Below are 14,062 nucleotides of genomic sequence, written 5' to 3' on the forward strand. Positions count from 1 at the left end.
GAAGTTCCTTGATTTCCAAAAGCATAGGTTTATCTTCTTTTTTGTTATGCTTTTATAATGCTGGGAACTAAACACAAGGTTGTTTCCTCAGGCATACAAGGTGACTGTTTTGTTGCTGAACCACATCTCAATCAAAACATTTTCTTGAATATGTAAATAATAGTTCATTATAACTTCAATTTTATTTATCTATTTTCCATTGAGAAATATTTGAATGAATAAGCTGAGCTAAATATTTTTTAGTAGAAAGAGACTGCTAGAAATATGATGTGTATATAGTTCTTTAATATGGAGAAAAACACTTATCTTTCATTTCAGGTAGAGATGAGACACCTGGCTATGAAGACCTGTATCCTGTTTATATCTCTTTGGACACTGTCTTGTGCTTTTCCAGTAAGTATGAAGATGGGGGGGGTCTATAAAAAAACAAACAGAACTTTTATAACTAAAATGTTACAATTTTATGGGCTACAAAGTAAAGTAATTGTATATTCAAGTTAGATAAAAATAATAGTTGTTTAGGAATCCATTCTCTTTAAAATAGTATTCAAGTTTAATCCATATTCTACTCAATTGTCATTTATCACATCATGATTCTCATTTTTCTTTCATATTAGCAGTGGTCCTCAAAGTGTCATTCTCATACTAGTTGTGTCTGCATCAATGAGGACTTTGTTAAAAACTAATTTCTTGGATTTTACTCAGGCTAACTGAGCAAGACTCTTTAGAAATGAGGAACAGAAGTCTATATTTTAACAAGGTCTCTGAATGACACTAAAGCATACTAAACCTTGACCACTACATATCCTAAACATGTAAGGTGTTAACAGTGCTTTAGAATACCCGACTACTACTTCTCTTAAGCCTGTTAAATGCTTTAGACATTTTCTTTAGGGTGATCATATGTACTGAATTTTCTAGGTAGCCAAGTACAGAAAATCTAACTATGAGAGCTCTGAGGAGTTGATGGTGAGTAGAAATAAAATTTATTTAATATATTGTCATTACAGCAAATTAATTGCAATGCAAATGTTTGAGTTGATATTGATTCAAATATAATAAATTAACATATAGGTATGCTATCATTTCTAATTTATATAAGAAAATTTAGTACATGCAATGCTTTAATTCTAACTGAATAGTGTATGGATGAGGAAAGCAAAATTTTCATTTAGATATATTTCATAATGCATGTGCATGGGGTAAAGGTGACATTCAACAAGATTGCTCATGAAGGACTGGAATTTGGTTAGCAGGAGGCTAATTCCTGACAGAAATGGCATGTGAGGGGTCGGAGCAGTGGCGTGGAGTGGTAAGGCATCTGCTTTGCTGGCGCTAGCCTAGGATGGATGATTTGATTCCCCCGGGGTCCCATACGGTTCCCCAAGCCAGAAGCAATTTCTGAGAGCATAGCCAGGAGTAACCCCTGAGTATCACCGGGTGTGTTCCCCATCCTCCCCAAAAGAAATGGCAGGCAGGATAAAATGGTGGACAGGATGGCAAATCTTGAAGAGAAAAGGAAGAAGAATGAGAAGAACTAGTCTTCAAAATGAAAACTATTATTTACCGAGTGTTGACTTTGAGTAACTAAATATTTAGTTTTTGTGTATTAACTGTTTCTTCGCTACAACTCAATGAGTGAGAAAATATTAAAAAAATATTTGTACAGCTGACCCAGAGAATAATCTAGTCTTTTAGTTTATATAGCTAATAATTAGTAAGCCATACTTTGAACCCAGGTCATTAGGATTTCCTAATTCATGTTCTTCATATTCTTCCTTGCACTTAGAAAGGAGGTAGATCTAAAATAGAAGGTCAGTAAATGTGTAATACTGGAACTACAAGTAAAGGTTAAAATCTTACTCTAAATCAAAGTGTTTTATTACCTAATTTTTTATTACCTAATTACCTAATTTACTCTTAAAAAGGATGGGCCCAAGTTTTGGTGATGGCTAGTAGTGGAGGAGTCTGAGGTAAGAAACCATTTCTGCCTGAGGGACCACTAGACATTCCAGGGTTTGTTGTATAAATTTTTATCACTAATGTTGTTGCATTAACTATCTTATTTTATTTTTATTATTATTTTGTCTGTTTGGGGCCACACCTGAAGGTGCTCAGGAATAATTCCTGGCTTTGCATTCAGAAATTACATTTCTCAAGCAAGAGCTTGAGGAAGCTAAAGATTTAACTAGGATGGGCCATGTGCAAGAAAAGCACCCTACCCTATGAAAAGTCTCTCTAGCCAATGGTTGGCTACATTTTTAAAAGCAATCATTGTATGTCATCCCTGGCATTCAATTAAAAACTCAAAGAGTGCAACAACATGCTGTGTTTTTGCAAGTCTAGCCTTAGCATGAGAAAAATACAATGTTTTGTTTCTTTGCACCCCTTAATTCCGGTGATAATTGTCTGGAATACAGTTCTCCATTGTGTTTGCCTTGTCTAGGGTGTCTTCCTCCAAGAAGAAATAACACTCCTAGTACCTATCCTAGAACTGCTTCTTTTAGAAGACATGTTGATAGTAGCTCTTTCCTGCTCTACTTTTGCCCTTTGGATACTCACACCTATGAGCATGAGTCATATGGAATTTGGGGACATTGTTGTGCTTGAGAAGAGAATGAAGTTTTAAGGGGAAAGGGCAACAGAAATCAGTTATGTGTTCTTGTAAGATTAGAAATTGATGGGGCTAAAGCGACAGTACAGAATAAAACATTTTCCTAGCATGCAACTGACCCAGTTTGCAACCAAACTAATTAGATTGTGGCATGGTATAGTGTCCCTCGAACCCTGTAAAAAGTGATACCTGAGCAAGAGACAGATGTGGTAACATGAAAGAAATATTAAGCAAGACAGAAAGAAGGAAAAAAGAAAAGAAGTAAAGCAAGTCATAGCTATGACTTAGAATTAGCATTTGTTTTGAATCTGATGATCTTAGGTGACTCAACTCATATACTCAACTCATAATCTTAGGTTATTTGAAGAGTAGTAAATGTAAATCACCAGTTGTTAATATGTATCATGATTTTATTCTCAGGAATCTTCAAAATAATGACTCATTAGAAGAAAATTGTGTTAGTTTATCACAGCCACCCAGATAATTAAATTAAACTAAAGGTTTAATGGCTTTCTTAATTCAATTTTGTCTACAATTGAATTTTATTAATTAGATATTTTTTCAAAATGAATCTTTTCTCTAGTATTTTTTAAATCACATTAATTAACCTTCAAGTTGCTGAATCTATAGGCTTGTGCTTTCATACTTATTGAAATACTGGAATCAGAACAGAAGATGCTATTTTTTTGAGATTTTCTTTCTTTTTTCTCTTCCATCTTATTTATTTTTTAATATCTTTATTTAAACACCTTGATTACAAATATGATTGTTGGGTTTCAGTCATATAAAGTACACTCATCTTCACCAGTGCAACATTCCCATCACCAATGTCCCAAATCTCCCTCCTCTCCACCCCCAACCTGTATTTGAGACAGGCTTTCTACTTCCCTCATTCATTCACATTATGATAGTTGTCAGTGTACTTATTTCTCTAACTGCACTCACTCTTTGTGGTGAGCTTCATAGATGAGCTGGACCTTCCAGCCTCCTCTTTTTTGTCTCTGAGAATTATTGCAAAAATCTCTCATTTTTCTTAAACCCCATAGATGAGTGTCTATTTCTCTCTCTCTGACTTATTTCACTCAGCATAATAGATTCCATGTGCATCCATGTATAGAAAAATTTCATACCTTCAAATATCCTGGCAGCTGCATAATATTCCATTGTGTATATGTACCACAATTTCTTTAGCCATTCATCTGTTGAAGGGCATCTTGATTGTTTTCAGTCTGGTTATTGTAAATAGTGCTGCAATAAATATAGATGCTTAGTTTTTAAAACTCAGGTGTAAGATACTGATCAACTGATGAAGTGAATTACCCAAATTTACATGAACTGATCCCTCATGTTCATTTGTCATAGACTTAATGTATCCCGGAACTATTTAACTTTCAATACTAAAGCTAATACCAGTTGTTAGGGTTAAAATAAAAACCAGTGAGATAATTAAGACAAATCATAAAACCTGGACTTTGAGTTCCAAATTGTTTTACCCATGTTACATTTTTGTAAACATTGTATAAGTTTCAAGGAAGGTATATATATGTATATATGTGTATATTTTTGTTAGTAAAGTAACAGAAATATAACAATATTTCAGGACTTTTAACATCAGAGCTTTACAGGTTACATACATTCAAACATTTTTATTTATGAATATTAGTTATATAATGTAATAAATCAAGAAAATTAAAAACAGTAAATTAATTTAAATATTTGCTCTGACACAATCCTCTATAAGGAAATAATTGGAATTCCTTCCTTATTTTTTAGGGTTACTGGACTCAGACATCAAAGCTGCCTATGGTAACTGTCTCATTTGTTTGACTTCTTATGAAGTAACTATCACTCAACTCAGAATCTTAGGTTATTTGAAGAGTAGTAAATCTAAATCACAAGTTGTTAATGTGTATCACGGGTTTTTTTTCCTCAGAAACCTTCAAAACAGTGAGCCATTAGAAAAAAAAATAGTGTTAGCTTACCACAACCACCCAGATAATTAAATAGATCTTGCTTAAACTTATATCTGTATAGAAATGAAAGGAAATAATGTGGGAGTTAAGTACTTAGGAAAAACTCTAAATACATATTTTCTAATCATTGCTTATGCCTGCTAAGTATTCGTATAAGAGAAGGGAAAAATGAGTGGAAGAATTTAAATGTGGGAATGCTGTTTATTCCATATTTGCCATGCAGTCATATTCTAGACATTGTGAAACTAAATTCCATTCCTAGTTTTAAAACACAGGGGCACATAGATACACACAAAAATGGTTATAGACCATGTTGGAGTAGTAATAGTTCACATATTAATCTAAAAATGTTGCACTTATAATTGGAACAGTTTAGAAAAGGAAATACAGGAGATTAAACTAATGTAAGCTTCTAGGCCTACTGGTTCTTGACACCTTCAAACCATTTTGTTGGGGGAGAGAATAGAACAACCCAGAGGTAGCATTTATAATAGAATAACTTCTTAATATAATGACTGTCTTTAAAACAGTTCCATCTAGAACCCTGAAAATGAGATAAACTACCTAGTTCATGTCCCTTTACTTAAAAACTGACTTTCATGTAAAAATATTCTGACAGACTTCTATTATTTTCTTGGCCATCTTGTCATTTTGACTAAACTCAAACAGATGCAGCCTCCAATACTGTTTGTATCAGGTTTGCCATTGAAGTTTTAACTTATTGCATTTTATATGCAACCAGAATTAAAGATATATTATTAGTTATTATTATTATTATTAGTTGTTTTGTTATAAATCCCGATTACTAACGTCTTAGTAAGAGAAATATTTGAATTACTTTTAAGCAAAGACATAGAAATAGTCTTTTCTGGGGCTTTGTGATATGGCATTACTGTTCTCTGAATTCTGAAATTAGGGTCATATTAGGCTCATAGTTCCTCATTGAAAGGTGTGATCTAGGCCTATTGATGTATTGAAAGTTAATAATCAGCTAGGGCACAATGTCATTAAAATATTATCATTCTGTACTCTTAATATGGAACCAGACCTTGACCAGTAGGGACATTTGGAAAAGTAAAACTAAATAAACATATATGATCTCTTATAGGGTATGTCAGAGGCAAATACTTTATTTGAACACCATGATTATAAGATTGTTCATAATATCGTTGGGTTTTTTTCACAACTACAAAGTTTTTGTAACAAATCATGAGTTACAAGCTCATGATTGAGTTTCAGTCAGTACAACACCCTTCACCAGTGCACATTCTCTCTCATCCCCCCTGCCCTCCTCTTCTGTCTTCCTCCTCTTCCCTCCCCTCTCCCACTTTTCCTCCTCCTCCTCCTTTTTCCTTTTATACCTTTTAGACACTGTAGTTTGAAATACTGTGGCTGACTGGGTTTTGTGCATGGCACTTTATCTCCTTTCAGTACTAGGTTTTTGTCTTGAGTGATCATTTCTATCGTTATAGTGGTTACTTCTCTGTTCAAGATGAACTTCCCTGCTATTTATAACAAACTTCTTACCATGGACTGGTCCTCCTGACTCTCCTCTCTATTATCGATAGAGACAAATTTATCTAGAGCTCAGCGAGTGGGTATTTATTATTTTTTGTTATGTGTGTGGGATACTCAGTTGTTTGATTTATAAAAATAAACCCACTGATCTCATACTCAGAATTAAGCTTCATTGGCAATTACAAAAATTTCAGTCTTCTAGCTAAGCTCTCTCTAGACAGCTTTGTGTAAATAAAGTTTTAATGTAGATGTGGATGACATGCATACTATTCATATGATAGATTATTTTCATTTTATCCAAAGACATCATCCCCCTGAACTAAAACAATTTTTCCCAAATTTGATTTGGAAAGAAATACTTAGATAATTTTTAAATCACCCAATATTTTCAAAAATATATTTTAAACGAAATACTTTAATGAGTGACAAATTTTAAATCAATTATTTAATCACAAACAATTATCTAAGACTTTTTCTGGAGTCATACTTACAATGTGATTTTTATTATTAAATTTGAGATTTCTCTAAATCTTTAAAAATATTTGCAACATTGACTAAATAGTGTTTACATAAATTGGAATGAATTAAGATTCAACTCCTCTTAACTTTTAAATTCTGGCAGAGAGGTCATTGAGCAGTTATAGTAGCCATGGTTGAGAAAAGGCAAAGGAAGTAGAAAGAGTCTTTTTTATTATTATTTGGGCCACACCCATTTGATGCTCAGGGGTTACTCCTGGCTAAGCGCTCAGAAATTGCCTCTGGCTTGGGGGGACCATATGCGACGCCGGGGGATTGAACCCCGCTTGCAAGGCAGACTTACCTCTAGCGCCACCTCACCGGCCTGGAAGTAGAAAGAGTCTTAATGATACTAACAACCTAATTCCAGTTCTTGGAGTAACACTGACCATATTTATTAAACTCTAACTTCAGGAAAGTGAAGATTCCCGAGAGGATTCCGAGTCACTGGAAGGTCATGATGAGCATGGATCAGATAGCCAAAGAAAATATGAGAAAGATGATGATGAAGATGACAGTGGAGATGATACCTTTGGTGATGTTGACAACGGTGCCACACAGGAAGAAGAACAAGGACGAAACTCTAGAAGTGATGAGGACTCAGCCGACACCAATCAGTCCAGGAAAGACAGTCACCAGTATACCACCAGTGAGAGCAATGACCATGACAATGAAGACAAGTTGAATAGCAAGCCTCACATAGTTGACTCTACTCAGGACAGTGACAGTGATAGTGTGGAACCATGGGGGGGAACTGGCCCTTTCGAACAAAGAAGATATGGAGATGAGTCTCAGGAAATGTTGAGTGATGATCCAGATAGCATCATGACTGAGAAGAGCAGAATGGACAGTGCCAGTGTTGAATCAAAAGAATCACAAGGAAGGAATGATGATTATACAGGCACCCAGGATTCAGGTGATACTCAGTCGATGGAATATTCCAATAGGAAATACTTTAGAAAATCCCGTATTTCGGAGGAAGATTTCAGAAGTGAACTTGACAACAGCAACACAATGGAGGAAGTCCAGAGTGATTCTACAGCAAGCACCGACTCCACAGAATCTAGCCCCAGCCAATCCAGGGAGGACAGCAAGAGTGACTCCCAAGAATCTCAGGAATCTCAGGAAGACAGTCAGGATAAGGAAGATTCCAGCAGTGAGTCTCAAGAAGACAGTAGTGAGTCTCAGGAAGAAGTAGCGAGTGAGACTAGGGGTGATAACCCAGATAGCACTCCTGGCTACTTAGAAGAACAGGAAGATAGTGATTCTAGTGAAGAGAACAGCTTTAATACATCCTCAAATTCAGAAAGTGCATCCACAGAACAGGCTGACAGTGACTCCCAAGAGAGTTCTAAAGACTCAGAGCAAAGCTCAGAGTCCACAGAGGAGAACAGTTCTAGTCAGGAGGGCCTCCAATCTGAAAGTACCTCCGCTGAGAGTCCAAGTGAAGAAAGCCAGTCTGAGGACAGTGAGTCTCAGGACAGCAGCAAATCAAAGGAAGAAAGCAACTCTACTGAGAGCAATTCAAGTAGTGAGGAAGACGACTGGTCAAAAAACACTGAGAGAGAAAGCAGGAAGTTAACAGCTGATGCTTATCACAACAAACCTATCTGGGATAAAGATGACAATGATTGCCAAGATGGCAACTAGCATCATCTCAAGACATGACTCTTACATACAGGAGTCTTAGGGACTGGGGAGTAGGAAATTAGAATTATAATTTATGTTTTGGTCAGAAGGACAATCAGAGGCTAATGCTGGACATTATATGTGTTTCTAGGACATGGAATAGTAGCAGAACATACTCAAGGAAACTAGAATTAAGGAAAGCTGTGTATTACAACTTTGCAGCTAAAATAGTTATTCATCATTGACCTAACAAACAGTTACAGTTCTGTTATATACCATATATGCTAGATGTTGGGAATATAATGTTTCTTGCTCCTGAAGAACCTAGAGAAGTATACATTTAGGGCACTGAAGAGGAATATGCATAAGTGATAAAAGACTTATTACACTTCGTTGGACAGGAACAAAATACATGGGATCACCAAAGAGAGAACTGAATTTGTTTGTAGAATCAAGGACGACTTCAGAGCAGAAGACACTAGTACCAGAAGGCTGCATAGGAATCTTCCATCAAAGATATGAAATTATGTTTTTCTTGGTATAAGCAACAGTGAATTCTGTATGATCACATATTTGGTTTGTACTGTCAAATTATGACATAGTGAGATGCTTTTTTAAAAAACAAATTTTCTTTAAAAAAAATCTTTTGTGAAAGTGCCATTAATATTGTCCCAACTGACCACTAATTTAGTTAAAGAAATCTTATACTATTTTTCAGCTTTATTTTCCACTAAGATAAGTCTATGAGAAATTTGGAATCTTCAACTTAATTGCATATAGAAAAATTGTTCACATGGATTCAAGTGATTTTTTTCCAGAAATGTTACCTCAACATAAAATATTTGTTTTGTAATAAAGATAATAACCTCCAGAAGAAGTATGCACTAATTTCTTATTGTAAGATTGATTTATCAAAAGTATAATTCTTCTGATAAGACAGACATTATTCCCTAATTGTTAGCTTTTTCTTTAAAATGAAAAAAGTTATATTATAAAATTTTAAATTTAAATTGATTTATCAAAAGTATAATTCTTCTGAGAAGACATTATTATCTAATTGTTAGCTTTTTCTTTAAAATGAAAAAAATAGTTATATTATAAATTTTATTTTGGTTTTTGGGTCACACCTGGCAGTGCTCAGGGGTTCCTTCTGGCTCTACACTCGGAAATCACCCCTGGCAGGCTTGGGGGACCACAAAGGATGCTGGGATTCAAACCACCATGCTTCTGCATACAAGGCAAACACCCTACCTCCATGCTATCTCTCCAACCCCATATTATAAAATTTTTAATTTAAGTTATATTTAAATTTAGACCCACTCCCTGGTGCCACTCATGGGGGCCCAAGTCCTTCTGATGGAGGCCCAAGGAAAAATTTAAGTTATTTATAAAAATTTGATTTGTAATTTATATAGCATCTTGATAAAATTATGGATATTTTACTAAGTATCCTCATTTCCAGTGAGGGAGAAAGAATGCAAGCTTTCAACCTTTATATAAAACCACACCAATGAGGCTGGAGTGATAGCACATCGGTAGGGTAATTGCCTTGCATATGGCCGACCTGGGCTGGAATGAAGTTCAATCCGTTGCATTCATATCATCCTAGAGCCTGCCAGGGACGATTTCTGTGCCCAGAGCCAGGATTTACCCCTGAGCACTGCCAGGTGTGGCCCAAAACAAACAAACAAAAGAAACCCAACCAACCAAAAAACCACCCCAAAAGTTCATGGTATTAGGTTTAATATTAATTTCTCGTGTTCTCTTAGGTTGTCAAACTTTGGAAACTATAGTTCTGATTGCTTACAGTTCAGATCATCAAACTTTGGGAACATATTATGAAATATACATATATACATATACAGATTTCAAGTGTGAACACATCAGTCATGACAAATGCAACAGCAGCCACAAAAGAAAAGAAAATACATCTATGTGTATTAATAATTTATACATCAATAGATTTTTATATAGTAAATATATATTTTTCCCACCTTCCTTCTCTTTTTTTTATTTTTTTAAACACCTTGATTACATACATGATTGTGTTTGGGTTTCAGTCATGTAAAGAACACCACCCATCACCAGTGCAACATTCCCATCACCAATGTCCCAAGTCTCCCTCCTTCCCGCCTTCCTTCTCTTGCTGTAAGTGTTGCTTTTGCTGTGACTGGGGTACTCATTCTTGATTATGTAATTGGTGCACTTTGGGTTGCTGTGGTGTACCTTAGGGTCTGCACACTTAATGGTAGTGCTCTCTAAAGATCCTTGAGGCTCAAGGATCTCAAAGTCAGAGCCATTGGGATGGCATTGGCTCATATGGGCAGCTCCAGGCATAGATAGCTCCATGCTATTAAGGCAAGCACTGTACTTCTAAACCATTTCCAGCTCAATTAATTATTCACTTTTTGTCACAGAAGAATCCTGCTTCACTCAGCACTTCCTATTTTCAAATATATTTTTAGCCACATTGCCACGACAGAACATTACAGTTGCTTGGCAAATTTACAAGAATTTAAATTTAAAGATCAAGAAGAGTCCTTCACATTCAATCTGACATTTAAAGAGCAGTGTTTCCTCCCAAAGACCAAAACACACACTGACTTTTTCTTTTGGAGGGGTGAGAGAGGTTACTTCTAGCTCTGTAGTTATGGTAATTTTGGGGGACCATATGGGATGCCAGGGATTAAACCCACGTCAGCCACATGCAAGGCAAGTGCTCTAAACACTATATTATTGCTCTGGCCCATCCTATCTTGGCTTTTGATTCTCAGTTAAGTACACCTGGAAAGAAACACAGAATTCCTAATTTTTTTTTAGGAGATTCTGCTGTAGTCTACTCATATACCCACATTGATGTTCTTTGGTTCTAGGAATAATCTAGTCCCATAAACCACAATCCACAATCCCTTTCAAGAAGAATATCCCCATGTTCAGAACTCCTGGGTTCCAAGGCACAAGTAAGCAGGTCCTGAATATTCAATAAAGCTCACCATGGAGAATATGTAGAGTATTCACTTCAACAAAATGCAGTTGGTCTAGAGGCAAGCCAGGAGACTGCGGGAGGACAATGGCAGAGGCACTGTATCAATAAAAATGATGGTGGCTTGAAATCTAATCTGATTCCCCTTCTCTGGAAATTTAGATACTTAAGGAGGTAGAGTTTAGAAAGAGATCAGAACAATAACAGGAAGAAATACACAAGGTAGAAAAATGACAAAGCTAAACTCCATTAACAGCGCAACTGAAAATTACTGAACTCATTCTCAGTGACAGAAAGATAGTTCTTTCTGTCTTTCTTTCTTTCTTTTTTTTTTTTTTTTTTTTGGTTTTTGGGCCACACCTGTTTGACACTCAGGGGTTACTCCTGGCTATGTGCTCAGAAATCGCCCCTGGCTTGGGGGGACCATATGGGACTCCTGAGGATAGAACCACTGTCCATCCTATGCTAGCGCTTGCAAGGCACACACCTTACCTCTAGCGCCACCTTCCCGGCCCCCTTTCTGTCTTTCTTAATCCTGATACTCTCTTGCTCACCAAGCCTTCATAGAGGCCTGTTATGGCCCTTCCTCTTATTTCCAATTTTGGGCGTACATTTTGGTGCATACTTACTCCTGGCTCTGTGCTCAAACATCACTACTGGGGGGGGGGTTGTTTTGTTTTTGCTTTGGGAGCATGCCCGGTAGTAGTCAGGGACCACTCCTAGTAGGGTTTGGGGTACCATATTGGTTATAGGGGATCAAACCAAAATCAGCTACATGCAAGATTTACCCATTGTAAATCTTCCCAGCCCACTCTTGATAATTGGCTAAAATTGTATCCAAATAAGCTGTGTGCAAGGTAAGTGTTTAACCCTGTGTTAGGTCTCTGTCACCCCCTTCCTCTTAAGTAGCACCTATGTCCTTCTTGAGGCAACTGACAAGCTGAGTGCGTTTGTTGTTTTTGTTTGTTTGTTTGTTTTTGCACAGTGGTGCTCAAGGGTCACCCTTGACTCTGCACTCAGAAATTACTCCTGCTTAGATCAGGGTATAATATCAGATGCTGAGGATCAAATCTGGGTCAGCTTTAAGCAAGGAAAAAGCTCAATCCACTATATAGTCACACCTGCCCCCTGAGTTTTTGTTTCTGGAAACACAAAAACGTATTAAAATCAGATAATAATTTTAGGCATTTAGTTAATCAGTAGCCCTTAATTAAATTAACTCTCAAGTTTTTTAGAAGGAAGGACAATGGAAAGAACAAGAAAAGAAGACTTTCTTTTCTTCTTCTTCTTCTTCTTCTTCTTCTTCTTCTTCTTCTTCTTCTTCTTCTTCTTCTTCTTCTTCTTCTTCTTCTTCTTCTTTATTTGAACATCTTGATTACATAAATGATTGTGATTAGGTTTCAGTCATGTAAAGAACACCCCCTTCACCAATGCAACATTCCCACCACCAATGTCCCAAATCTCCCTCCATCCCACCCCACCCCCACCTGTACTCCAGACAGGCTTTCCAGTTCCCTCATTCATTCACTTGATTATGGTAGTTCTCTGTGTAGTTATTTCTATAACTGCACTTACTACTCTTTGTGGTGAGCTTCATGAAGTGAGCTGGAAGTTCCAGCCCTCCTCTCATTGTCTCTGAGGATTGTTACAAAAATGACTTTTATTTTTCTTAAAACCCATAGATGAGTGAGACTATTCTGAAATGAAAGTTTTAAGCAGGGGTTTAATAAATATAAAATTTTGGTCTGGTATACTTACAACATATGAAGGAATTGCAAAATGATTTAGTTATTAAAATGACTCAATGATTCTGGTGAGAGAATATATATATATATATATATATACATATATATTTTAAGTACAAATGAACTACATGGTTAAAACTTTTAGGATATTTATTTTATTTCAAGTCCTATTATGTTCTGGAAAAATCTGTCAGTGTTAATGAGTAGAGTTGAAGGTCTGGCATGATTTATATTGCTTGTATCATTTGCCAAATGATTTAGTTAGTAGCCAAAATTATGCAAACATACCCCTTAAGCTTCTTTCATGTAGGACTTGAAATAAAATAAATATCCTAAAAGTTTTAACCATATAGTTCATTTGTACTTAAAATATATATATTTATATTTATTCTCTCAACAGAATCTTTGAGTCATTTTAATAACTGAATAAATTATGTATTTCAATTATGATATCATAATATTAATACATACTCAGATGTTATTATACAGATAAAATTAATTTATGAAATTAATGAAAATTACTATGAATTATAAAAAGGACATAAGAAGTTTAGATAAAATTATTAAAATATTTTGCCTTTTCAATTATAATTAATGAAGAAACTGGTCTAGCATATAAGCTTGGTAAATTTCTTCCAGGACTAATAATTTGAAAATTTATTAATTTGAAGTTAAGACACTGAGTACAAGTATAATTTTCAATTATAGATGTTATGAATGAATGTGATGAAAGCAAGCTCCTCCTTACTTTGTTGTATTGGGTTTTTGTTTTGGGGTCACATCCGGCAGCACTCAGGGGTTACTCCAGGCTCTGTGCTCAGAAATTGCTCCTGAAAGGCACAGGGAACTATATGGGATGCCAGGATTTGAACTGAAAAGTTAAAATGAATGTAACCCAGTGTGATTTAATGTTAAACATCTGAGTTGTTTTTCTAAATGAAAAGTTAAAATGGATGTAACCTAGTGTGATTTAATGGTAAGTGGAGTTGTTTTTCTTATTCTTTTAATGCTTTACTTAAGTTGTCTTTCTGATGAGTTACTGCCTAAGGTGTCTTTACTTAATTTTTTTTTTTTTTTTTGATGA

General features: G+C 35.6%; 1 protein-coding gene across 1 annotated transcript; it reads left to right on the forward strand.

Annotated features, from left to right (window-relative positions):
• Positions 1–339: 339 nt before the first annotated feature.
• On the forward strand, positions 340–8,271 carry DMP1 (dentin matrix acidic phosphoprotein 1). The gene is made up of 3 exons (XM_049789887.1): positions 340–393; positions 922–969; positions 7,036–8,271. The coding sequence occupies exons 1-3, from the start codon at positions 340–342 to the stop codon at positions 8,269–8,271; spliced, it is 1,338 nt and encodes a 445-aa protein (XP_049645844.1).
• The last annotated feature ends 5,791 nt before the right edge of the window (positions 8,272–14,062 follow it).

This window comes from Suncus etruscus, chromosome 16, assembly GCF_024139225.1.
Source record: "Suncus etruscus isolate mSunEtr1 chromosome 16, mSunEtr1.pri.cur, whole genome shotgun sequence".
Lineage (NCBI taxonomy): Eukaryota > Metazoa > Chordata > Mammalia > Eulipotyphla > Soricidae > Suncus > Suncus etruscus.

Excerpts from the sequence above, each read along its gene's own strand:
- DMP1 (XM_049789887.1), top strand. The coding sequence starts at position 340 with ATGAAGACCTGTATCCTGTTTATATCTCTTTGGACACTGTCTTGTGCT. Across the intron at positions 394-921 it reads CACTGTCTTGTGCTTTTCCA|GTAGCCAAGTACAGAAAATC; the intron begins GTAAGTATGAAG and ends TGAATTTTCTAG. Across the intron at positions 970-7,035 it reads AGAGCTCTGAGGAGTTGATG|GAAAGTGAAGATTCCCGAGA; the intron begins GTGAGTAGAAAT and ends CTCTAACTTCAG.